Source organism: Cupressus sempervirens, chromosome 1, assembly GCF_028749045.1.
Source record: "Cupressus sempervirens isolate cs-2001-9-10 chromosome 1, ASM2874904v1, whole genome shotgun sequence".
Lineage (NCBI taxonomy): Eukaryota > Viridiplantae > Streptophyta > Pinopsida > Cupressales > Cupressaceae > Cupressus > Cupressus sempervirens.
Genome location: NC_143118.1, coordinates 558,010,064 through 558,035,786, shown reverse-complemented (window position 1 = coordinate 558,035,786; position 25,723 = coordinate 558,010,064). Strand labels below are relative to the sequence as shown.

Sequence of the window (25,723 nt, the reverse complement as noted above, 5' to 3'; positions counted from 1 at the left end):
CATCTCCTTCCTTAGTCCTTTCTGCATTGACTTTTAGATTAACTAGTCTTCAATCTGATCCAAGGTAGCTGTCGTAAACAAATTAGCTTCCATCTCATTTGTGTAAACAAGTAGAATAGCTTTTAATTCATGTTCTATTAAATTCACATGGATTCTAAAGCATTAATGGATCAATTCCTTTTGTGAAATATGAACTAGGATTCCCAATCAAAACTTCCTTTGTGCATTACAACCTTAAGATTATACTCTTCTTATTTCTAGAAGTGGAGTTTGACCTTTTCGCCTAACTGGAAAGGTTAAATGCTTATTCTTTGGCTTTTGGGTCCATTATTTTAGTGAATAAATCTGTAGCATAGTGATGGAATGAGTCCCTCCCATCTTCGGTAGCGAACAGATAGTGGAACTATTTTTGTCCCTTGAAATCTAGGCATCCCCTTTGCGCAAGTCTATGATATAGGGAGATTTGGCAATGGGTTTTTGAGAAGGTTAATTGCTATCTAAACATAGGTGGAAAAATTGGGTGGCTTAGGCACCCAAGGCATGTGCTTTGGTCACTTGAACTAACTTATTTCTAATTTGGCAGAGATGTGTAGTGGCCAAAACAATGGGAATCATGCGTAATGGGATTAGTTGTAGTTTTTCTTTAATCCAAGTCATGTTTTCATGTTTTTGGTGAAATTATTTGATGGCAAAAGCATCCTTTTTGTGCACCACATAACTTACTGCCACTTTTGACAACTAAAGTGAGAAATATATGTTTGAAGTTTTGAACCCTTGCAATTGTCTGCCTAACTCCGTGTTCGAGTTCTAGGCAGAGTTTTAGGTGGAGCACATCATCTATTGTGCCATTGTCTATAACTTAAGCATGGGAGAAGTCCTTCAAAGATGCCATCCTTAACTTATTTCTACTTTTTGATGAGTTTGACAGAGATTTATTCTGGTTTTGTAAGAACAGGGACATACTAAACTCACTTGAGCCGCTCTTCAAGTCTTTGATAGGGACTTGAGTGGTCCAACCACTTCAATAGTGTGCTTGAGTCTGTTTGGACAAGAATTTTGGAGGAGGATATCATGAACTTCACCCTGAAGAAATATTCTGGGTAAAGGTTGACATTCATGTTGCCACTTTTCTTCAGTTTCAGAATTTTTGAGTAGCTAAACCATCTATAATGGGGGACCCATGCTTATGGTTGGAGTTGAAATCTTTATCATACAAGTCCATGATTATGCTTTGTAGATATTCAAGTAGACTTACCTATCGCTGTCACCACTTGTAAGCATCTGAGTAGAGTTTCTCAAGACTTGACCATTATTAATTGCTCAGTGGAGACTCTAAATACTTTAGCTACTTTTCTAGGCGAAGTCTTTTCCCATTGTTGCCATCTTGCATGACACTAACTATCCTGAACATCACCATTTGCTTATTATCAACTATGGTGATCTTCATTACCTTGTTAAAATGTTTATTTAAAATTTTAAACATATAATTTTATTAGCCATCAGAAGATGATCTTGTAAACTATTTGTGGTAACTATTGCTAACTTATTGACACAAATGATGATTAACTGATGGCAAAATGGAATATTGAGCTTCAGGTACAAAAATCGTCTCATTTGTGGGTAATAAACTCAAGTCTATTTTCTAATAGATAAACAGATAACTTCCCTAAGCCAAACAAATATGTCAAGACTACAGGAAACACGTGACTGAATGATTTTTTTTTCTAAATCAACAACACATGCCTACCTATAGACAAAGAGAACAAACAAGCTAGATGGAGTCATTTTGATTTACAGATTTGGAAAAGTAGCAAGGTTGCCCCTACGGTTGAGTTGAGAATTCAGAGAGGCAATCTGATCCTGAAACCTTTGTAAAATTATCATGAAGATCTATGGTTTAAGATGGTATGAATGATCATGCAGGGAGAACTCAACCATAAATCTATCAAAGACTAGTGGTTTTGGATAGTTGTCTTCCTTGTTGAGGAAACTTCTCTACCCATTAGAGCTACAGTATTTCCTTTATAAGGTGCCCTTTGAAGTCTTCTTGTAGCAGTCCCCCAGGAATGAAAACAAATAATATCTAGCATAGAGTTTTCTAGATTGACAGTTAACAAAATTCTAGCATTCACGTGTGGGAAAGGTATTCTAGTATTTTCAACCTGAAGAACATCACCCGGTCTTTCTGAAGATTGAAACAGTTAACAAAATTCTAGCATTCATGTGGGGGAAAGGTGCACTGGTTTTGTAAACCTGGAGAGCATCACTTGATCTTTTGAATGTTAACATTAAGACATCCTTAGCAAGACAGAGGAAAAAAAATGCAATAATCTAAAGCTTTTCCTCTTCCTTTCAAACTACTTTTACCATAGCATTATTAGGCTTAATAAGAAGAATTAGAAGTAAAAAAGGATTGTTACAATGCTCATTTCTTCCATCATTGGTGCTTCTTCCTTTGATTACATTGTTGAATCCATTTCCATTAAAGTATTTAGCTGCATTAACAGACTCTTTTCAATTGAAGTAGACTTACAAACTTGCAGAGTATATCATAAAGATGTTTTTGTACTTGTCCAAGTTATAGAAACTTTTTACTTGGTTACCACCATTATTAGCAATGCCCTGCAAATTACCTTTATTAAGGTCATTTGGTCGTTTATTTCTTGACCTTTCCACTGGGAGACAAACATCCTATCTACTCACAGATCTTTGATATGCATTAAATCTTGGATCATGGGAGGAAAATAGAGAGTTAATATTTGGTATTACAGGTGCAGTCACCAAATCAGAGAAATTAGGCTCAATAAATGTTGCAAGTGATGTCAATAGGAGGAAATACCACACCAAAATATGCAACATAAATACTGGATTCAATAAAGAGGCTTAATGCCAACCATCAACCAGTGACAAAAAGTTGGACATTATAAAAAGTTGCCAAAGACAAAATGTCCAAGAGGCCAAGAAGAATTATGATGATAAGCACAGAATAACAAAGAAACCAGTAAAATCCAAAAGCAACAGATAGCACAGCTCCAAGAGCATCAATGAATGGCAAATTTTCCTTCCTCACTGAGCTCTAAAGCTGCACCTTCATCTTTCTTCTTAACAAGAAACAATTAGAAAAAGCTGTTGTTTATTCCATGAACTTCATTACATTAAAATGTTGTTTCATTCTGTATTCTATAATTTTTCTTCATCTAAGTTATCAACACGCAATCTTTTTGATAGTCTAAGATAATCTTCTGGGCTATACAAATGATAAAGAAGCAAAAAAATAAATAAAATAGAAGACCAAATACTTATCCTAGAAACACAACAACTTATCTTTATATATTTAGAATCCATCTAAATAAGCAAAACAACAGAAAATCTAGAAGGGTCCAATACTCAACTAAAATAGGAAAAATGAAAAACTAAAACTAAAATTAAAAGCTGTTCTGAGCACCCAGCTGTGAGGATGGTAGCCAAGCAACATGCTTGAAAAGCCAGCAAGTCTTGTTTTCATCTGGTGGCACTAAATTATAGTCATGTAAATGGAAGTAGTTGAGACTCTAAGCTCTTATGTTTTGCTAGAAGAGTTTTATTGTTCTTAAATGCTTTTCAAGTGGGTTTAAGCTCTTATGTTTTGCAAGAAGTATGTTATTGTTCTTAAACGCCTTTCAAAGTTGTGTTTAATGTGCTTTGCAGGTCCCTCCAACGCTCTAAACAAACTTATTTGAATAATCTTATGTTTATGGTATTATATCTTTGTGGTCTTGGTGGAGAGTTGCAAATTTAATTGCAAGACAATTTAAAGAAGTGGCTTTTTCTAACTCATGAGAATATTGTACATAGTTACACTTACCTGATGCATATCACAATGAAATTGTTATAAGTCAAATAATTGTCATATTTTCATACAACCATAAAAGAGTTAGAAATAATTTTAAAACAACCGCAACGCTGTTAACTGCTGTTTAGAAGGAAATGATTGATTTCCATGGAATTCTTTTCTGGTTCTGTTTTGCTGTATGAATTTTGATCATTATTGTTATTGTAAAATCATATCTATGTAAAATATAGTCAATAATTTATGGTAAATGGTGACATCCTATTTATAAAACAGGTACCAGTGGCAAATAACAGTGGATCATATCCTTTTCCAAGAGCTGATGTTCCAGGAAGCACCATATCAGTGTTTTGTTCAAGGAAGCTAGGAACAGTCACGAGAGAAATTGCAAAATCAATTGTAACAAAACTTATTTCCTTTTTTACCTATGCTTGAATGAATCATATGCTCAATAATTGTATATTTTTATTTTAAGGTTTAAACGAGGTTTAGTAAACATCTACCATGCAAGTGGAATTTTCTTTTGCTCTCTTTTCTTGTTTGTAGTTTCCCTGGGATGTTTTACGCAATGTGTGTGTTAGCCATATGATCTACTTTTGCAGGTTTTTCTGCTGAAACCTGGGGGTTCAGCTCAAGTTTACTTTGAAAATATGGTTAGCCTTTTAGAACAGTTAAGCCCCTTGAAAACTCAGTGAATCCTCTAGGCCAGATTGAAGATAGTTTTGTTTGATTTTGTTAAAAACTTTTGAATTAGAAAAAATGGTCAAAACTCAACTTCTAACTTGTCTTCTCATTGTCAGATATTATCATCCATCCAATGGAGGTTGGTGGACTTACTCTTTAGAACGCTTTCTGCGGTATCTAGTCTACTACTTCCAAAAACGCCTCTCACAAGAGCAACGGTAAAACCATTATGACACCGACATGGCTATGGATTTTAATGTTATTGCCTTCACTTCTGATCAATCCTGCTATTTTATGTTGAAAATAGTAACATCTTTAACAAGATTGACTGTAGGAGAATTTAAACAGAAGTTGCAGATATCAATGTAAATTTAGATCAGTACTACAATTTTATGGTCAAATCATATAATATTCAAATCATATAATATTTGCTTACCCTTAAACATAGAATTTAATCTGGAAAACTATATTTTTTACAGAGTGGCAGAGGTTGAATCAAGAGTGGATCACAACATCCTTGGAAAACTAGAAAGAGAAGCATTTGTGAGAGTTGTATTGAAGTTGATTGAGCGTGGACAATATAGCAAGAATGATACACTTTCTGAAACAGCTGTCTCAGCAGCTTCAGTATTATCTTATGTGGAGCCTTCTCTTGTGCTGCCGTTTGTTGTGTCACGTTTCCATATTGCACTTGATGCTGTAAATATTTCCTTCATTTGCTAAAGTTGAAAAATTAACCTTTTTGAGCTTCTATTATTACATATTCATTTTATTTGTCTCTTATTGGCTCTTCTAGCCGAGTGGAGTGGCAGTTTGTTAGTAAGCTGGAAAAATGTTTTGATTTGAAATATGAGTTGATAAATTAGCTCATTTTTCCTATTACTGTGCACTTGAAGAGAGTTTTCTGTACTTTTCTCTCTTTTGCAGATGACAGCTCCCCACCAGTTTAAGTCTGCAATTTCTGCAGTGGCACTTGCTGGCCGCGCTTTGCTTCTATCATCTTTGGAAGCTTCCGAGAATGTTTCGTTAGCCACAGACTACAAACATGCTTTAATGATTTCAATGTATAATACTTTGCTTGGTATGGATGTAAATGATCCTCCCAAAACCCTGGCAACCATGCAACTCTATGGATCCATATTCTCCAGTGTATGTATCTGTTTTGTAGCCAGGCCATAAACAATATTTATTTTTGTTCTGAATAATCTTTTTGAATTTTGAATTTTCTTATGATTCTTATGGCAGATAGACACGATTGATGATAAACAAGATGGTAGCATGATGACGATGCTTGATATCAATTTTTCTGAATGGCTGGATGAATTCCTTAGCCGTCTTTTCTCACTTCTTTTACATTTGGAACCAAACAGTCAATCGTGAGTAACCATCTACTTAAAGGACATGTTTTTATTATTACTTGTATGCACTGTATATTCTTCAAATTGAATTTTGGTTTGTGACAAATAGGCCAATTAGCTGAATATGTGAATTTTGGGCATTGATGAGTATATTGCATTATATGGGAAGAATGAATTGCTTCATTTTAACAGCAAAGGTGGATAGATCCCTCCGCCTGATTCATAGCTCATGCAATTTACGATGGATTCAAGTAACATTTTTTTAGAAAAAATATGCTTTGAAAGTCCTCACCATGTGGAATTCCCTATCATAAATCAAACCTTTGTGGCTAAAAGGTTTGGTTTCAACACAAATTTGATAACAAATCTTTACCTTTTGTCTTGCTGGCAGGGTCAGATTAAGATCGAGGTTCAGATTGACTGATCTTCACAGTAGGGAAAAATTTGATATCCATATTAATTCTGGATCACTCCTTTGTATAGATACTTACTGTCTTTCAATCCCCAAAGGCATGTTTACACCTGAGGTCGTTTTATAAATAGAGCAGCATATCGATACTGATCTTTTATAAAACTGCTTTAGACCTCCTTTGAGCCCATGATTGAATCTGTCAACCCTCTCAAAATATTTGAATATCAGTCATCTTCATTAAAAGACAATCAGCCAAAATCATATCTACTCTGAGTAGATTACTTCCCTCTACAGAAGGCCATCCTCTTGATCCATCGTCAAAATATTTTTACATTCAAATTTACTGTCCACAAAGAAAATACACAAACCTGGAGAAATGAGCTGCACATATACAATTATTAAGCCATCTTTCATAAAAAATTGAGGATGGTTGGTACTGCTGGATGCAGGCACCATGAAAGTTACAATTGTTGGGTTGATACAGCTCTCAATATATGAAATGGGACAGGTGCTTTGGGTTTAAAAGGTAAAGGACCTCATTTGCTAGTTGAAGGGATCTATCCGGGTCTAGAACGTTCAAAGTCCAAGTCAAATAAAAATAAAACCAGTTGTATAGGGTCTAATGGTGATGCTGGGAAACAATTTCATGTCAGTTTTCGCTTACGTACAAGAATCTAGCCAACTCTATCAGGAAGGACCTTGAGTAATTAAGTAGTCATAACTTTTTATGAAACCATGGTTACTCGTATTCAACCCAGTATAAGGCTGTTTGAGGACTGTGCCAATATGTGTTATACTACCTTAATTCCTTGGCAAATGCTGCCAATAATTTTCTTTGCAAAAGGTTGGAATCTTTTTTCCACGCAGATGCTTCCCTTGGACTTTTAGACCTGCTGCCATCCCCGGTATGGTATGGGGACGCAGGCACAGATTTTTACTGACCCTAATGGCATTTCAAAATGGGCAAAAAGGGTACCATCCTAGAAATGCCACTTGAGAGCAGCAAGGTACAAGGGTACGGCTAGAAGTCCCTTGGATGGCTAGAAGTCCCCGGGATGGGTAGGGGACTTGTAAACCCCTACCTGTCGTGGGGACTTCTGGCTGTCCCCTATGGCTCGAGCTGTTTTTGGACTGCCAATGTCAAAAAATGAGGCATTTTTAAATTTATAAAAAGGCTAGGGACCCAAAAAGACACCAAACCACATTTATCAATATCAAAACCTAAACAAAACATAAAAAAACAAAAAAAAACAAAAGGAAATTCATTTTCACAAGGAGCAGCTGGTCATAGGGTGACCAATAGTTGAAAGAGGAGGTTAGGGCATCAAATCTACTTGATTTAGACTCTTAGACCTCCCATCTATTGATTATGGACAGTTATATATCACCAAGGACTTCTATGTTTACTGCCTAATAGTTTATTTATAGTATTTATATTTTAATATTTATGTCATGTTATGGTTGAAATTTGGAGCCTTTGGGCATTTTTGCTATATGTATGCCACATATCGACAATGAAAGCATTTGAATTTTGTTATTCTGCTTATTCACACGTGAAATCTCAATTCAAGTCTAATGCTATGTATTAAGCTTATAAAATCTCTATAACGAATGCTTTATCAATATTATGAAATGCATATTTGAATTTTCTGCACATTCCCTTTTTTTTAATAGCTGCCCCTACCATCCCCTAAAAAGTGGCCCTAAACCATACCTGTACCGCAAACAAATTCCTGCCCTCTATACCTTCCCTGTCCCCAACCTTGAAATTCCTTCGAACATGGGTTGGAAATTCAATAGAGAATATTGCTTATTTTAAGTTCATTCGGAACCTGGAGTTCTTAGCTATGCAAGAATTTGTGTGAACAGTGATTAAGAACAAGGCATTGACTGAGAAAATCTCGTCCTGGTGATGGATATAATATGAGCTTGGCCATCTGGCTCTTGTCTAACAAATTTATGTGTTATAAACTTATACATAACAGATATGTTTATTCTATACATAAATAATATTTATGTCTATATGTTTATATTTATATACAAGTGTATGATAATATACTTAAATAATATTTATGTTTGTATGATAATATACATTACACAGTTACTAGTTTTACCAGAGAATTCCCTAAATGGTCTGGTTTGTTACTTGTCTAGGTCCATGATCTGATCTTCTGTGAGAGTAGACAAGGTGTGGTTGTGGGGCCTCAGGTTTGGCTGGGAATGTCCAAGGGTTCTAGGCTGGAATACCCAGTCAAACCTTAGATCCCAATGGCATGACTAGGATGAACCTTGAAGGCCAAACATAGAAAAGAATAGTGGGAGCATTATCTAACAGAGCCCACTGAAGATTTCAAGGCCTTGTCACTACCTGCATCCATTTTTTGACCTGCAGAGGCCCATGCGTTGGAAGAAAGCTTGTTGCAGATGACATGGTAGCCATCAAAGAGATTTTACGTAATTGTTATTATGAGGTAATTGGTAAATACTTGCTTGTTATTAATAGAGACCGAGAGGTCAATTTATACAAAAGAATGATCGTAAAGAATAGAAAGATTCTATTCTAGAGAAAGCAAAAAACGAAAGCAAACTAAAGCTTAAGATATTTACAAGATAACCATTAACTAATAATAGATGACTTATCTATTATTGTAATACCCTCCCTTAATGGTTAATCTATTAAACACACCAAGCTGTCCTCTGAATTTGACAAACTTATTAGGACGAAGAGGCTTAGTGAGAATGTCTGTAGTCTGATCTTTGGTAGGAACATATTGCAGATCTATAGTCCCGTCTTCAACCAGCTGTCGTATGTAATGACAATGAACATCCACATGCTTGGTTTGTTCATGGAAGATTGGATTCCGTGCTAACTTGATAATGCCTTTGTTATCAACAAATAGAATAGTCGGTCCTGCTGGTGACATTTGCATATCCCCAAGCATCCGATGAAGCCAAACAGCTTCACATCTTGCCTTAATAGCCCCTCTGTATTCAACCTCTGTAGAAGAGATAGAAACTGCTTGCTGCTTCTTGCTGGTCCATGTGACTGCACCGGATCCCAAATTGAACACATATCCAGATGTTGACTTTTTATCATCAACAAAGCCTGCCCAATCTGAATCTGTGAACCCATTGAGTTTAGGATTAGAACTCCGAGAGTACAGAAGTCCATAATCTGAACTGCCCTTCACATAATGAAGCACACTCTTTGCTGCCATCCAATGATTAGCCTTAAGAGCTGTCATAAAGCATGAAATATAGTTGACTGCGAAGTTGATATTAGGCCTAGTAGCAGAGAGGTAGATGAGGCTGCCTACTAGTTGACTGTATGTAATATCATCAACGGAAGGAGAATCAGACTTTGCTGATAACTTGAGACCTTTCTCCATAGGTGTAGATGTAGGTTTGCAATCTTGCATTCGGAATTTGTCTAACAGGGCCTTGGCATATTTGGACTGAGAGATGAACATACCAAAAGATTGTTGCCAAATTTCAACACCTAAGCAATAATGCATGAGCCCAAGGTCAGTCATATCAAAAGACTAGCATAAGTTCTGTTTGATTCCCTGAATCAAAGATGTTGAAACGCCAGTGATGATCAGATCATCCACATAGATAACCAGAAGGATGATGTCACTGTTAGTAGTTTTGATGTACAGATTTGAGTTTGAAGAACTCCTCTTGAAGCCTTGATTAGAGGTACTTATCAATCTTGATGTACCATGCCCGAGGGGCCTACTTCAAACCATAGAGAGCTTTTACCAATTTGAGAACCTGATGGTCTTTACCAGCAACCGTCAAACTAGGAGGCTACATCATGTAGACCTCTTCATGGAGATCACCATTCAAGAAAGCACTCTTTACGTCCATCTGATGGACCTTCTAGCCAAACTGTGCTGCCAAGGCTAGGACTAAGCTGATGGTGCTCATCTTTGTAGTAGGAGCAAAGGTCTCCTCATAATCAATGCCCTGACACTGAGAAAAGCCCTTCGCCACTAAATGAGCTTTGTACTTATCCAAATTACCATATGATTTGTATTTGATTTTGTAGACCCATTTGCAGCCAATGGGTTTCTTCCCTAGTGGAAGATCAGAAAGGACCTAGGTGTTGTTCTTCAATAGGCTCTGATGTTCAGATGTCATGGCCTGTTCACACTCTGGAATTCCTTTAGCCTCAAAATATGTTTGAGGTTCAAACACACTGTGAATGTTGGCCATAAGAGGAAAGTTAACAAAATCTGTAGTTTTGCTCTTTTTTCGAGCAGTTCTCCCATCAATGAGCTCATCATCACAAAGATCAGCAAGTGTCTTAGCCCACCACTTAGGCCAGATAGGAGAATGACCAACAATAGTACTAGGAGATGCTTGATCAACAGAATCCTCATCAGAAGAAGCTGGACCAAACTCAGGTGAAGCATCTACAAAGCGAAGTCAAAGGTGATACTGCAAGAGAAGTTAGAGGTGTCTATATAGGTATCACTGGAATAATTGGAGTTGCAAGAGCTACTGGAGCCCCCCCATTAGGTGGACCTAATGGAAGCCAAACTCCCAAATCATGAGCTGCATAGGCTGGTCTGCTGGATCAAGAACATGAGAAACAGGCATGAATGGTCCTCGCTGCTCATCAAAGACTACATCACGGTTGTATATGAGACAAGATGTCTCAACATCAATTAAGTGGTAGGCTTTGTGAAGACTGCTATATCCAGCAAGCATCAGTTTTTGACTCTTGGCACCCAACTTGGTGCATGAAGCATTAGGGATCCAAACAAAAGCAAGAGAGCCAAAAACTTTCAGGGGACTGATTTTGGGCTTGCGAAAATTGACCAGGCCTCTTTTGGAGTTTTACCTTTGACTACCACTATGGGTGACTGGTTCAACAGATAAACTGTAGTGTTAACTTCTTTTGCCCAAAACTGCTTCGGAACATGTCTGTGTGCAAGCATGGGTGATTGTCCTGTTCCGACGTTCAACTACATTGTTTTGTTTTGGCGTGTGGGGTGTGGTTAACTGGCGTTTGATGTCATGTGTATTCAAGAGGCTGGAGAAAGCATTAGAACAAAATTCCCCCCCATTGTCTGATCTAAGAGTAATAATAGATTTCTCAGACTCTTTTCAATTAAGGGTTTAAACTTCTGAAATAGAGTAAATGCATCTGATTTCTTTTCAAGGAAATACACCCACATTTTTCTACTGAAATCATCTACAAACAATAGAAAATACCTGGACCCAAAAACAGGAGTGGCCATAGGGCCGTAGATATCGGCATGAACAAGCTGAAGTACTTGAGAAGCTCACCAAGAATCACCATTGGGGAAAGGTGTGCGATGTTGCTTCCCTGCCTGACATGTGTCACAAACTTCAAGGTGTTGAATCTGAATCTCTGGCAAACCAAGAACAAGCTCATCCCGAGCAAGCTGTGAGAGAGTGCACATTTAAGTGCCCATATCAGTGATGCCAAAGTGTGCTGACAGAAGATCGTCGAGCAGTCATAGCTAAGTCCTGAGAATCACCAAAATCAGTATTAGTCGCCCGATCAATAATGGTGCACTGATGTGATCTGAAGGTGACTGCCAAGTGTGGAGAATGTCGCAGCAATTGACTGACTAAGAGTAGATTTAGTTCCATCCCTGGAATGTAGTACACATCAAGGAATATGAGATTCCTTCCCACAGACTAAATCTGAATGTTGCCCTTATCGACAACCATGTACTCTTCTCAGCCACCAAAAATAACAAATCTGAATAAGGCTGGTAGTCAGTAAACCAGTCTCTGTGGTGAGTGAAATGTTGAAAGGCACCTGAATCAATGTACCAGGCAGACGACTTCACATGATCTGCAGGTCTTTTAGCCATAAAGGCGTAAAAGGTAGATTTCGCCTGCTCATTGTGCTCTGCACTGTTCGCTTTGGGTTGCAAATCTGATTGCTTAGACTGGGTAGCTAAGCATTTCCAACATTCAACCTTCATGTGACCAAACTTGTGGCAGTAGTTGCATTAAATGTTCTTCTTTCTGGTACCATCGGATGCTGGAGTAGAAGACTTCTGCTGAGATGGTTGCTAAAACTTGCCCTTAACCTTCTGAAAGGATTTTGCAGCAAAGGCTTGCTCAGTGGAGGTGGAACTGGAGCTGCTACCGAATTGTTGTTTCCATCGATCTTGCTGAAGCAACAGGGTGTAGAGATCAATGAACTTCAGATCAACACCAGTAGATGTGATGTTGAGAGTCTCGATAAAATTCTCATAGGATTTTGGTAAACTCTGAAGAGTGATTACCACAATATCCTCTTTCTCCATCTTGCAACCGATGGCAAGTAGTTGATCACGGATTTTCTGATTCCGATTCAGGCATGCTTGGAGCATGGTGCGCTCATCCATGACAATAGAAAACAAAGTGTTTTTCAGAAGGAAGGCTCTGCTCTTGTCGGAAGTCTCATGAAGACCTTTGAGGTGTGTCCAGATTTCAGCAGTTGTCTTGCCAGATGGAATCTGAGAAAGCTGATCATCATCTATAGATAATTTGAAAAGCATCACTGCCTCTCGATTATTCAAATCCCATGTATCTTGATCAGGACTCAGAGAAGTTGGATGCTGCGTAACACCCAAAACAAGTTGATCGGTGTTCTAATATTCAAAGATTGTGATGATGCGTTGCTTCTAGGTTCCATAATTGTGGCCATTGAATTTGGAATTATGCTTGAGTAGAATATGTCAGAGATGCCATGGCACGTTTTTAAATGAAAAATTGTGAAAATCTGTGAAGGCATGTTCTTCAAGGCAAAAATGCAGAAGACCCAGAAGAATCAGAGAGTGACCCAGAAGAGAGCTCAAAAAACCCAGCAGGAATATGTTGTCGTTTTTTGGATCCACTGGCTCGAAAATTGAGACACAAAAAATGAGGCACCTAGAAAAAATGAAAGACAACCCAGTTGAGCTCTCGAAAAACCCACCAAGAATCTACAATCAAAATTTTTTTTCGACCCCAAAAATTAGGGTTTCGAACAAAATATCAGTCAGTGGCCAAGGAGGTCAAAAAACAACAAAAAATGGTGTTTCGCAAGTCAAAAAATGCCCGTTTTTCTTCAGAACCGAGGCATTTTTGCATGGATAGTATAGATGAGGAAGAATTGTTACATCCCAATTTTTGACCTAGCTTGAAATATAGCTGTTGAGGTTCACATGAAGTTAGTTCGCAGTTTAATTTGATACAATTTGGCGAAATGGTAAGATAGTTAGTCGTTATGATTTCAAGTGAAGATGACATTCTAGTTATTCGTTAATCGCGAATTCATAGAGTTAAGATGAAAGGTTAATTGTTATGATTATTTATGAGAATAATATATAAATTAATTTCGAAGAATTTCTTTGCAAGAAGCATGACGAAGGGGTGAAAGCATTGTCAGAAAAGAATTAGGCAGGGCATCACCATCACTGGGTAGATGGGTAAAGGACCTAGCCAGAATATGTTTGCGGGACTTGCATGAGTTGTCTAATAATTTAATTAAAATAATTGGGATAAAATATTAAACGTATCTTAAAGGATTTCAATTTACCTTTCATTATGTTATTTAGATAATAATTTGTATTCATGCATCTAATATAAAATGTTAAAATAATTTAAATAAGTGATTGTAATAATAATAATGTTTGGTTTATAATATTTGAATTATAATTTCTTACTTTTAATCAATTTAATATTTGATGATTTGAACCTTTCAATTATTTTTTCTTCTAATTTTCCTTCTTTTTATAAATTTGTTTTTGTTTGGCAATTGAATGGCTTCTTGTAACTGATGGTAGCCGAAGAGCCAAACCTCTCTTTTTAATAGTCTCTTTGATTGTATCTTAATATATCTCTTACCTGTGCACAACCCGTAACTTCTTCTTTTTCATCCGTCTTTCGTATTTGCTTATGCGTTTTAAGTGAGGAGAAGACTTAGTTTGAACTGTTAATTGGACACCTTGTGCAAGTGTTGCATTGGAGTTTCTTGGTGTAGCCCATGCATTAATTTATTTCTGTCATGGAGGGTCGTGTTTAGTCCTGTTCTGGGTATCAGTATCATGCATCTTATAATAGAACCACCATTGCTTTGGCTGGGTGCGGTGCGACACAGTTTATAGTTTGGTTTTTAGTTTTAGAATGGTTTTCTCTGGACGGTGTTAGTGTTGCAAATGATTGCCACCGGTTCCTATTTAAGACTCTTAACGACGACTCTCTTAGTCGGCAATCAAGGCAGAGTAACAAAGCAAAAATAGAGACAATCGATTGGTTCTTTTACTAAAGACGTTAGAATGGAATAATATAACTCTTGAACGATATGCACATCGTGATCAGAATGTGAGGCGCTTCAGTCCACAGGGCTCCCTTGTCGAGTTTAAAATTGGTGAAACGAAAGAGAACTTGAAAGATGTTTGCGTTCCTCTTTGCGTCCTTTAAGCAGTGGGTATTTTCGTTTTGCAAATAAATGATTGGCTAGGGTATTAGGAAGATTGAGTGGTTTAGAGTGAAGGATGAATATATAGAGGAGAAGAGTGCAGTTGATACTGTTCGTTGTAGGTCTTATTTCTCGCTTTTAATTCCTTCTTTTGCTTTGCCTGACGTGAGATGGATTATCATCAGAATCGAGTACAGATACTCTTTAACTTTTGTTCCATTATTATGAGATCCAGGTTTGATTCCCATAGTTTGTTTTGTTTGGTAGCTGATGACTCGACAGGCTTGGTATTTTTCCAATATATATGTTTTTACTTATTTTCTGCTTTTAGTAAACTCAAATTGGATCTTTATGCCTGATTGAATAATCGTCTATCCAATTACCGAAACCAATATAATACAGATTGAATCAGGTTGGTCAGTAATAGATTTTCTAGTTCTTGGAAACTGCCATAAAATCATAGATGTTCTTTATTCATAAGGGTGTATCAAATCATGTATAAAAGATATGGAAATGCAATGATAACTGTGAACAACTAATTCAGTTCAAAATGTAATTCATAACTTGCAAGAATGAAATTATTATCATGAATCCAAACACAATGGAAATTCACCAGGTTATATGGTAAAGAGGTGGAGTTAAATAATTAGACATTCAATTTTTGAGATCTTTTAATAACATAATTATATGATCACGGTTTGTGAAATGCTGGATGCATGTATAATTGTCAAAACCGGTTAATCTGAGAATTCCTAACACCTAGGGCTCACCTGACCGTGTAGTCAAGAAAAAGGGTGGCGAGGTGTAAGAGAGAAATCATCATTAATATGAACCAGTATCAATTATGACATTTCTATATTTATCATTTAATATGAATTAACTAATAGCTCATGCATATTCCTGTTATGATGATCTCCTGCTACCAAGTCGTATGGCGTGTTTATATCTTGAAGTTTAGTGGATGGTAAGATGTTCCCTGTCAATTTCGGGTAGGGAGGGTCTTTCTTGTTAGAGATCCTGTGGGGATAAGATTTGGTTCGAGGTTGTGTGGTAAAGCCCCTGACAATGTTTCACCTCTCTCAAGATGTCGGATATGCATTAGATAGAAATAAGCTATGCATTCAATTGTTTATCAAAAACAGGTATTATCATTTTTATTTATGAAGAGGTAAGATTAAATTGAGTTAAAATCATTGTGATCATTATTTTACACCTGGATTGATTTCTGAAATTGTTTTCATTCATATGAATATTGAATATAAGTATTTATCTAATCTTGAGAAACTGTCACAGATAAGTAACTAGAAGGAAAAGAAATCCGAAGCCCTAATTGATTGGGTGACAGCTGGAACCTTAATTGATACAGTGGCACTGGAAACCCTAGTTGAAATCCGTGGTCGCGGAAGCCCTAAAATGAATTTGTGGTATTGGAAGCCCTAAATTGAATCCATGGTCGCGGAAGCCCTAAAATGAATCCGTTGTATTGGATGCCCTAAGTGAGATAGCGGTATCAGAAGCCCTAAATGATTCAAAGGTAAATAATGCCTTGATTGATACAGTGGTAAGTGATGCCCCAATTTAAAATAATAGAAGTATTTAATTTGATTTTAAGCAAGCAGTTTTTAGATGATAGTTGTCATATGAAGTTGTTTTAGTGTATTTGTGGACTAACCCGGGTGGTTGCAAAGGCATCCCTAGTTTGATTCGAACTCAGTTTTCCGAGGTATGTGGTTTTCACTTTTTGTAATAATTTCATTTGATGGTAATTCAAGTTTTTAGTTAAGAAAATTTTGTATAATTGTTTTTAACGGTAAATCAAATTCACATGAACATGAATGATGTAATCGCCTTCCTATGAAATTGAAATTATAACTGTATTCCTTGAGTATGTTAAATGTTAATTTAGACCCGAGAGAACTGGTTGTTACAAGAATGGACACTAAACAAGCAGATTTTGCACCCTTAAAATTGCGATTTGATAGCCTCTTGAAAAAAACGTGAACGGATGCCACGATTTGTAAAAAACGGCCTCAGCAACGGAAAAACCTGATAAAAAAACTGTGATTGCTGAGATGGAAGTCACGAATTCAGCAACAAATTGTGAGTTTTCTCCAGAAATTGCGAGTTACACACTGAGCTGCAAAAATGCCCAGACTGAGATGCAAAATCGTGGTTTTGAGAGTAAAAAAAACTTGTGATTTCACAGAGGGGTCAATCCCTAGCTCGAGTTATAGTCCAATTCAAATTTCTCCAAGCAGAAAAACCCTAGGTGGGTTTTTCAGAAATTGATAGAAATAATTTCGAAAAAATTTATACAAATAATTTCAAGAAGAAATTATAAAATTTTCCAAAAAAATTCAAGTATTCGCTTTGATAAGTGATACCATATTACGAGGTAATTGGTAAATACTTGCTTGTTATTAACAGAGACCGAGAGGTCAATTTATACAAAAGAACGATCGTAAAGAATAGAAACGTTCTATTCTAGAGAAAGCAAAAAACAAAAGCAAACTAAAGCTTAAGATATTTACAAGATAACCATTAACTAATAATAGACGACTTATCTATTATTGTAATAATTGTAAGAGCCCTGCTGGCTCGCTAAAGAACTATGCTGAAGAATTTTTCTTTATTTGTTTTAAAAGTTTTTGCATCTTTTTGGTTTTAATTGTATATCTTTTTTGTATTTTCAGAATAAATGAATGCTTAAAAACAAACTAAACAATTAATTGAAATTTCAGAAGCCAATTTAATTCACTAACTTTATTTACAATTTCAACAAGCAACTATCAAGTTGTAAATTTTTTAACTTGGTTGAAGCTGTATCATTGTGGCTTGGATAGATTGAGTATCTTTCAGCACAGAGTGTGAACTTTGCCTTCACACCAGTCCCAAAGCGGATGCCTTCTTTCTAGATACAAAAATGCCTCAATTTCCCAAATCAAGAGAGGAATTCATAGGTCAGACTTTGTTAGCGATCCCTTGGTAGACAATATGGCTGGGAAAGAGAAGGAAAAATCTTGATGGGAGTCCTAATTCTAAAATTGAGAGAAATTTTTACATTGATGGATGTGATGACTTAGTTGTTAGGAAAAATGGCTAGACATAATCAGTCATGTGATGAGCCGCCACAACATACCACCCATATAGGGGAGTCTAGTAGGCCACAGGTGGAGCAAACTATAGGATCAAGTTCAGTGTCGAGACTTTTACCAATCCTTTTTCACTCTATAGGAGTCGCCTGATCCGTATTGTGGGGCATGAGAGAGGGCAGCATACATATAGTGTCCTTGAAGATGATGGAGAGGTTGATTTGGCATGAGCAGATAGAGTGGGCAGCAGCATGTGTGTTGATGCCTACAATATTTGAGCAGTAGAAAGCAAGATTACACTCAACATATACAAAAAAAAAGGCTAAATACAATAAGGTGTTTAGTGACATTCCACCAAGTACACAACCACATAGGGGTATTGAGCACATAATCGAGTTAGAGGAGGAAGGAAAACGTGTCCTCATCACCCCATATAGACACCTCAAGTCACTCAAGGATGAGATAGAGAAGACAATAAATGAGTTGCTTGATATTGGGCACATCCGACCCAATAAAAACCCATTTGCATCTGGAGTTGCACTAGTTAAGAAGGATGAGACTATGTGTATGTGCATCAGTGTTACACTGATGCGGGGGGACATTGGGACGAGTTTCGGGTGCGGGAAAAAAGGTCCTCAATTTGGGGACGGCAAGGGGACGACAAATTGCAAAGCGGGGGGGGGGCGAGGTTGCATAGTATATATATATGACTGAAAATGCTAATTATGAAATGATACTTCAATATAACATACCAATATAGTTGAATATAGAAATTGAAATGCGATTCATGAACCATAAGTTCAAACTTGAAATTTGAGACTTCATAACCATTACCAATGACCATTGAACTTAGTAAAATACTAAATTTTTTAAACATAATACTAATAATGATAAATGAAAAATATAAACCATACAAAGGACCATGTAAGTCAACCATTGGCTTTCAATTTATTAAATGACAAAGATGAAAGATTCAAAATTCATTTTTCAAGTATGGATATCATATATCATAGAGATGCTCATGATGACAATGAGCCAAGTAACATGAAATAGTGAAATGAAATAATATATCATGGCCATATCAAAGTGAGTACAATCAACGAAATATCAATAATGAGAATTTAATCATCCCAAATGCTCTCTAATCATCCCCTATACCGAAGTCCTTATCACTTGAACTACTAGACTCCTCGTGGGTAAGATCCTGATCCTCCAAAGGAACACCAACTAGCCCTACATTGGCTTTTGTTGCATCATCATCCTAATTAATCTTAGTCGGATCCTTTGGCTCTACATCCCATTGTTGTACGGAGCTTTCCATGCACTCACCTGTCTTGTGATCTTTGAGCCGCAAGAAACCATGTATTGAAACAAACTTCTCTACTATCTTAGAGGTAAGTTTGTTCCTTTTAACAGAGTGGATGAACTTATAGGTGGACCAGTTCCTCTCTACAGTTGAGGAACTAGAAACCTGAGATAACAAAGTTGAAAGTTACAACTTACAAAAAAACGTTCATGCAATTTGTGACAAATGATAGATGATAAATTAATGAATCATGAATCAATAAAGTAAAACTCTTAAAGTTAAGATTATAAAGGGGTGGAACAACAAACCTAAGAAAGTAGTTAGATGGCTATTGAGGCGATCTTTGACTTCTGTGACCCATGACATTTCCACCACAAAATGGGATTCTTTTGTGCCGTAGTTTTGAGATCCACCTTTGCAATATCTGAGTATACTACAAGTTACAAGTTTACACCATAATATTAAAATAAGTTATAACTTATAAGTAACAAGTAAAATAACTTATAATAATAAAGAGCTTAGAGCATTGAATCAAGATTTAAGGATTACCTGTAAGACTAGCAAATTCCGACCACTCGGTGCAAATCTCACTAGTAGTCATAGTATCATACATCCTGGCAATGCACTGAAAGAACCCATTCTTCACCTCATCATCCTGAAGTGGTGTGAGTCTACCAAGACTAGACATGTACCACTTCGCGTTCAATGCATAGGCAGCCATGTGTAAAGGAGTGTTTAGCTTCTCCCACTTGCAGAGAATGATAGGCTCAATGTGCTTTGTATAGAATGCTAGAGTGTGGTCTCTCTCACGCACAACAACCTTCATCTGCCCAAGCATGGAATCAATGCACTCATAAACCTCTCCAAGGCTAGGTGAATCTGCAACTCCATATCTAATCACTTGAAGATTGGACTAATGATGGAGACTATATATTTTACATCACTCCAAAACCTATCACTCTTCACTATCTTCTTTACCCTCTTTCCCTACTCTTTTCTAGACTTAGGTTATCGATTCCATTCTTGTGTCATAACCATGAGTTGAAATGGCTCTTGCAACTCAATCATTCTCTCCAAGAGAATATAATATGAGGCGCATCTGGTCTCAACTGGTTTCAGAAATTGCTTCTTTGCGAAGCCCCTGAAAAGTGCATTTGATGTATGGTGATTGTAAATAAACATCTGCACCTCTCTCCCATCATTAACCAACCATTTAATCCAATCAATTCTCCCCATGTCTTCTAGTGCATTGATCATGGCATGCACACAACATGGAGTCCACCAAATATGCCTATAGGCTGCTGCAACAAGCCTCCTTTCAGCTTCGCACACATGCTGCATTTGTCACAACTTGGACCACATTTTGTGGCCCAACCACCTCAATGGCATCCTTTAACACACAAAACTAAAAATCAGCATCTTTACGATGCCTTGAACAATCAACAACTCTCAAAAAGTATGGGCCCTCGATGCATCTGACCATAATTTTGATGAGTGGACGATGATTGATGTCTGTCCACCCACTTGTGATAATGCTATAGCCTGACTCCATCCAACATGCCTTCATCTGCTCCATCAAGATCCCAACCCTGTCATAGGCCCTATCCAACATTGTGGTTCTCAACTTTTGGTCACAAGGTGGCAAACATGATGGCTCTCCCTCTTTCACTTCCATGGACATCACCTCATAAAATAGGAAGATGGAACCACATGTGTAGGGATGCCATTGGCAAAGAAGAGATCACCAACGACATCATCTAACTGCTCCCTTGCATACATGTTAAATAAATGAGCAATGAGGTTACTACCACTACGACTTGTACTTGCCTTCCGTTTCCCACTGCTGCTATCGCTTGCTGAACTATGTGTAGGTGAGAAAAATGATGGTGTTGGTGACATAGTCCCTGCTCTCTGATGCAAGATATGTGTAGATATATCTCGCTTCCCCTATAACTGCTGCATATTCTGTACCTGCTGCCTAGCAGCCAATAGTTTAGGCACTGGGACTGCAGTATCATCAGAAATGCCCCATAGTTTGTTTACTTCAATTCTATATTTCGTATTCTCAGGATTTGTCAAGAATATGCATGAGCTCACACCATAACAAGTCCAAAAAAGGTGTGCATTAACTCTCGTAATGCTGCTAGACCATTTTGCGCCATACATTACACTTCCATTTCTGTGTGCCATTACCTATAGGCATAGAGTGTGTAATTTTCATAGCAAATTGTTTTAGAGGGGAATTTGGATCATAAGGATCCCTAGCAAACTTGTCAAAATCTGTGAAGGGCAATCAGTAGAAGGCACCCTTGGTGTAACATAAGGAGGCTCTTCCTTACTTTGGGTTTTAAAGAAAGGCATTTCACAAAATAAAAATGATTATGAATCATGATACATTTCAGCTCAAGTAATTATTAATTATTTTATAAAACCTTAAAAAAAACTAGTTTAAACCTACTTAAAACTTTAGAAATTTAAAAAATAGTAAGCTAACTACGTTTCAGCCTATTTTAATAACAAAAAATTAATATAAAACTCATAGAACAATATTAATAATAAAGTAATAAATAAAAAACAATAACAATAACATTGAAGTTTAGAACTATCAACTATCTAGTATCAACAAGATTCAAGAATCAAGATTCAACAATGAAACATTTGAAAATTAATTTTTAAATGCAAAGCTGAAATTAAATACTAATTATAAATTGATTTCTAAAACAAAAAAAATACTGTAAAATAAAAAAAAGCTACCTTGAACTTGATGAAGGTAAAATCAAATCTTCTTGCTCCTCTTGATCTTGCAATCCCTTGGAAAATTACTTACTAAGTTGTCACAAACTCCTTCAACCTCTTTTGCTCACTTTGCTCCTTGCTGCTCCAAAACAATGAAATAGAAATGTGAAATGAAAATGAGGTGTAATGGCCTTATTATGCCTTAAAATATACCTCATGGGACCCACACCCAATTACGGTTCCCATGCTTTAAAAAACAATAAAAAATCAAAATCAAAAAATTGATTTTTAAAAAACTTTTCCAGCTAGTCGTCAGCTGCACCTCGTGCACACTAGAGCACGCACTCCTGCACTCCTGCACTTGGGATGCACCTGCGTCCTTGCATCCTGACTGGGTGCGCTGACCGGTGCAGCCGCAATTGTGGTTCTTGGGTGTGCGACGTACTTGCACTAGGATGTACATGCACCTGGTGGGGGGGGTTTTAGGGTAGGTGCGCGCATCTGGGTTACACTGATGTGCATAGACTACCTAACTCTAAATGAAAAAAATAAGGAACAAATATCCTATACCCCACATAGATGAGTTGATTGATGAGTTGCATGGGGTTTTTTACTTCTCAAAGATTGACTTGAGGTCTGGTTACCATCAGATACAGCTGAGAGAGGAGGATGTGGAGAAGATAACATTTAGATGTTACTGTGGGAATTTTGATTTCCTAGTTATGCGTTTTGGCTTAACCAATGCACCCATTACATTGCAAACCTATATGAACAAGGTTTTCTAGTGTTAGTTGCAGAGGTTTGTGTTGATCCTTTTCGATGATATCTTGGTATTCTATTAGTCTTGGGGAGAGCATTTGAGGCACTTGAGGAGGTATTAGACTTTTTGGAGAGGGAATCCTTTTATGCCAAGGAGTTCAAGTGTAAGTTTGGGATGGCTGAGCTTCTCAATTTGCGATATATTATCAGTATAGAGGGTGTTAGAGTAGATCCAATAAAATCCAGGCTCTTGTTGATTGGCCTTCACCCAAAAATCTCACACAATTTAAGGGATTTTTTGGGTTATGTGTATTTTAAAGACATTTTGTGAAGGAGTTTACACACTAGGCAACACCTCTCACAAATTTGATGAAGAGGCAGGCTTTTATTTGGATTGAGGAGGCTTTTATTTGCATAGACTACCCAGTTGTAAATGAAAAAAATAAGGAACAAATATCCTATACCCCACATAGATGAGTTGATTGATGAGTTACACGGGGTTTGTTACTTCTCAAAGATTGACTTGAGGTCTGGTTACCATCAGATACAACTAAGAGAGGAGGATGTGGAGAAGACAACATTTAGATGTTACTGTGGGAATTTTAATTTCCTAGTTATGCCTTTTGGCTAAGTTACCATATTCGCTAATGGACAGGCAAAATTGGAAGTCGATTCGCTCTAAAGTTGAATGTGGTTTGAATTTGGGTCAAATTTGCTGTTTGACTGATAACTTTTCTGCACATTTGATAAAATAGACTGTCGTCGAATTTAGGGATATTTTTAATGAATTTCCTTTTAAGCGGTCGAACCTGGGGTGACTTTGGGCGACGTTGACCAAATGTCTAATGACTTTGGGCGAAATTGATTAATATTGTTGTCTTTTCTGCATGCACAACAATGCATGGCAATCACATAATCAATACCAACAACGATCCTCAGAATCAATGGGCAGGCCTTGCTATTGAAAAACCAACGACAATCACCGAATCAATGATACACAAAATGAATTTTGCATGGAGGTATGCATGGAATGAACTCCAAAAAGAAACATACTTTCAGTTGTGTCTACCATCTCTCCTTGTGCTATTGACATTATTCAGCTTTAGCAGAACAAAGAACTCCCACCGTTAACGTTGACCAGTTTTGCAGGGAGCATTTTTCGTTCGGGCAAAAGTGATGTTTTGTGGACTACATCTACAAATACTAATTATTAATATTAATTTTTTTTACCCTATAATTATATTAACATTTGTTTTATGATATTTGTATATTTATTTAATTTAATATTATTATATACTTATATTAAAATTATCATTATAATAATATAATAATATATTATTAAATTAAGATTGTAATATATTATTTAATTATATTTTAATAGTATATCATATTATTGTGTTAATGATTATAATAATATATTTATATTTAAAAAAAAAACAAATCTTGTACTAGCGAACCCAAAACAAACCGAACCCAGCCCAAAAAAATTTCAAGCGAATGTCGAACCCAAATATCGAACCCGCATACGAACTAGAATCAGAACCAGCAACTTAGCCTTTTGGCTTAACCAATGCACTCACTACATTGCAAAACAATATGAACAAGGTGTTCTAGGGTTAGTTGCAGAGGTTTGTGTTGATCTTTTTCGATGATATCTTGATATTTTGTTAGTCTTGGGGAGAGCATTTGAGGCACTTGAGGAGGTATTAGACTTCTTGGAGAGGGAATCCTTTTATGTCAAGGAGTCCAAGTGTAAGTTTGGGATGGCTGAGCTTCTCTATATGCAATATATTCTCATTGTAAAGTGTGTTAGAGTTGATTCGGTAAAATCTAGGCTCTTGTTGATTAGCCTTTACCCAAGAATCTCACACAATTTAAGGGGTTTTTTGGGTTATGTGTATTTTACAAACATTTTGTGAAGGGTTTTATGCACCAGGCAACACCTCTCACAAATTTGATGAAGAAAGAGGCTTTTATTTGGATTGAGGAGGCACAACAGTGTTTTGATCAGTTCAAGTGGTTGATGAGTGTCCAGTACTTGCATTGCTGAATTTCACTAGGCCCGTTGAGTTACAATGTGAAGCTTCAAGAGTGGGGCTTGGTGTGGTGCTGCTGCAAGATGAGCACCCCATAGTATTTGAGAGGTAAAAGTTGAGGGGGTTAGAGAGGAGTTACAATATTTACTATAAAGAACTGTTTGCCATCATGCATGTGTTGGCTAGTTTCAGGTAATAACTCGTGGGCAACAAATTTGTAGTGTGAACAAATCATAACAACCCTAAACATTTCCTTACCCAACGGGATCTTAATGACTATCGATAGAAATGGGTTGGTGAGCTCCAAGCTTATGATTTCAATATTGCATATATGGAGAGAAGAACATTGTTGCCGATGCATTATCGAGGAAACCCCATTTGTACTCTATTGGTGAGATTGCTGATGATTGGCATGTTTTGATTTCTGCTGAGTATACTAAGGACATAGGCTACAAGTATTATGGATAGGACAATATAGGATGATAGATATATAGTTGGCATGTTTTCCTTCTTGCTTTGTTTGTTTGTTTTCTCTCGGACACCGTTTGGTGGTCCCGTTGCTTTTTGGCCTTTGTTTGTATCTTCAGTCTGTTAGGCCTGTTTGTGGTCTCTTGTTGGACATTAATAATATATCTTATCTTATCTTATCATCATTTACAAGGGACAAATCTTTTCTTGAATCATGGTTCAATAGAAAAGATAAAAATTGGAGCTTGGTTTTGTACCTAAAATCTTTGAGAATTCATAATTCATGCCCATTTGACTCTACTTGTTGTGGGAAATGGCTTCTCTTAATCAATTGATTATATATTTATTTGGATGATATATTCTATGGAGTTTCATTGAAAACTACTTGTGATATTTTTTTTTAATCCTATTGGGATGCAAACATGTTTATTGTATTTGTTATGACTTCCTACTGGTTTTCAAAGTTTTCAGAGTTTGATATGATTCTGCATTCTCTATGATTAAACATTCTTATGATATTAATAATAACTTAGAATGTAGCACTGTAACATTTCACCCTCTGCTCACAACATACAACATGACCAAAGGTTTGTCAGCCGACTGGATGGT

At 36.7% G+C, this 25,723-nt stretch overlaps 1 protein-coding gene across 1 annotated transcript in view; it reads left to right on the top strand.

The window, feature by feature from the left end:
* Positions 1–25,723, top strand: part of PA200 (proteasome activating protein 200) — a 290,511-nt gene that overhangs the window by 105,989 nt on the left and 158,799 nt on the right. The window contains exons 7-12 of the mRNA XM_089830694.1: positions 4,106–4,228; positions 4,432–4,499; positions 4,630–4,731; positions 4,993–5,212; positions 5,441–5,662; positions 5,759–5,889. Coding sequence (XP_089686820.1) covers positions 4,106–4,228; positions 4,432–4,499; positions 4,630–4,731; positions 4,993–5,212; positions 5,441–5,662; positions 5,759–5,889 — 866 coding nt within the window. The remainder of the gene's footprint in view (positions 1–4,105; positions 4,229–4,431; positions 4,500–4,629; positions 4,732–4,992; positions 5,213–5,440; positions 5,663–5,758; positions 5,890–25,723) is intronic.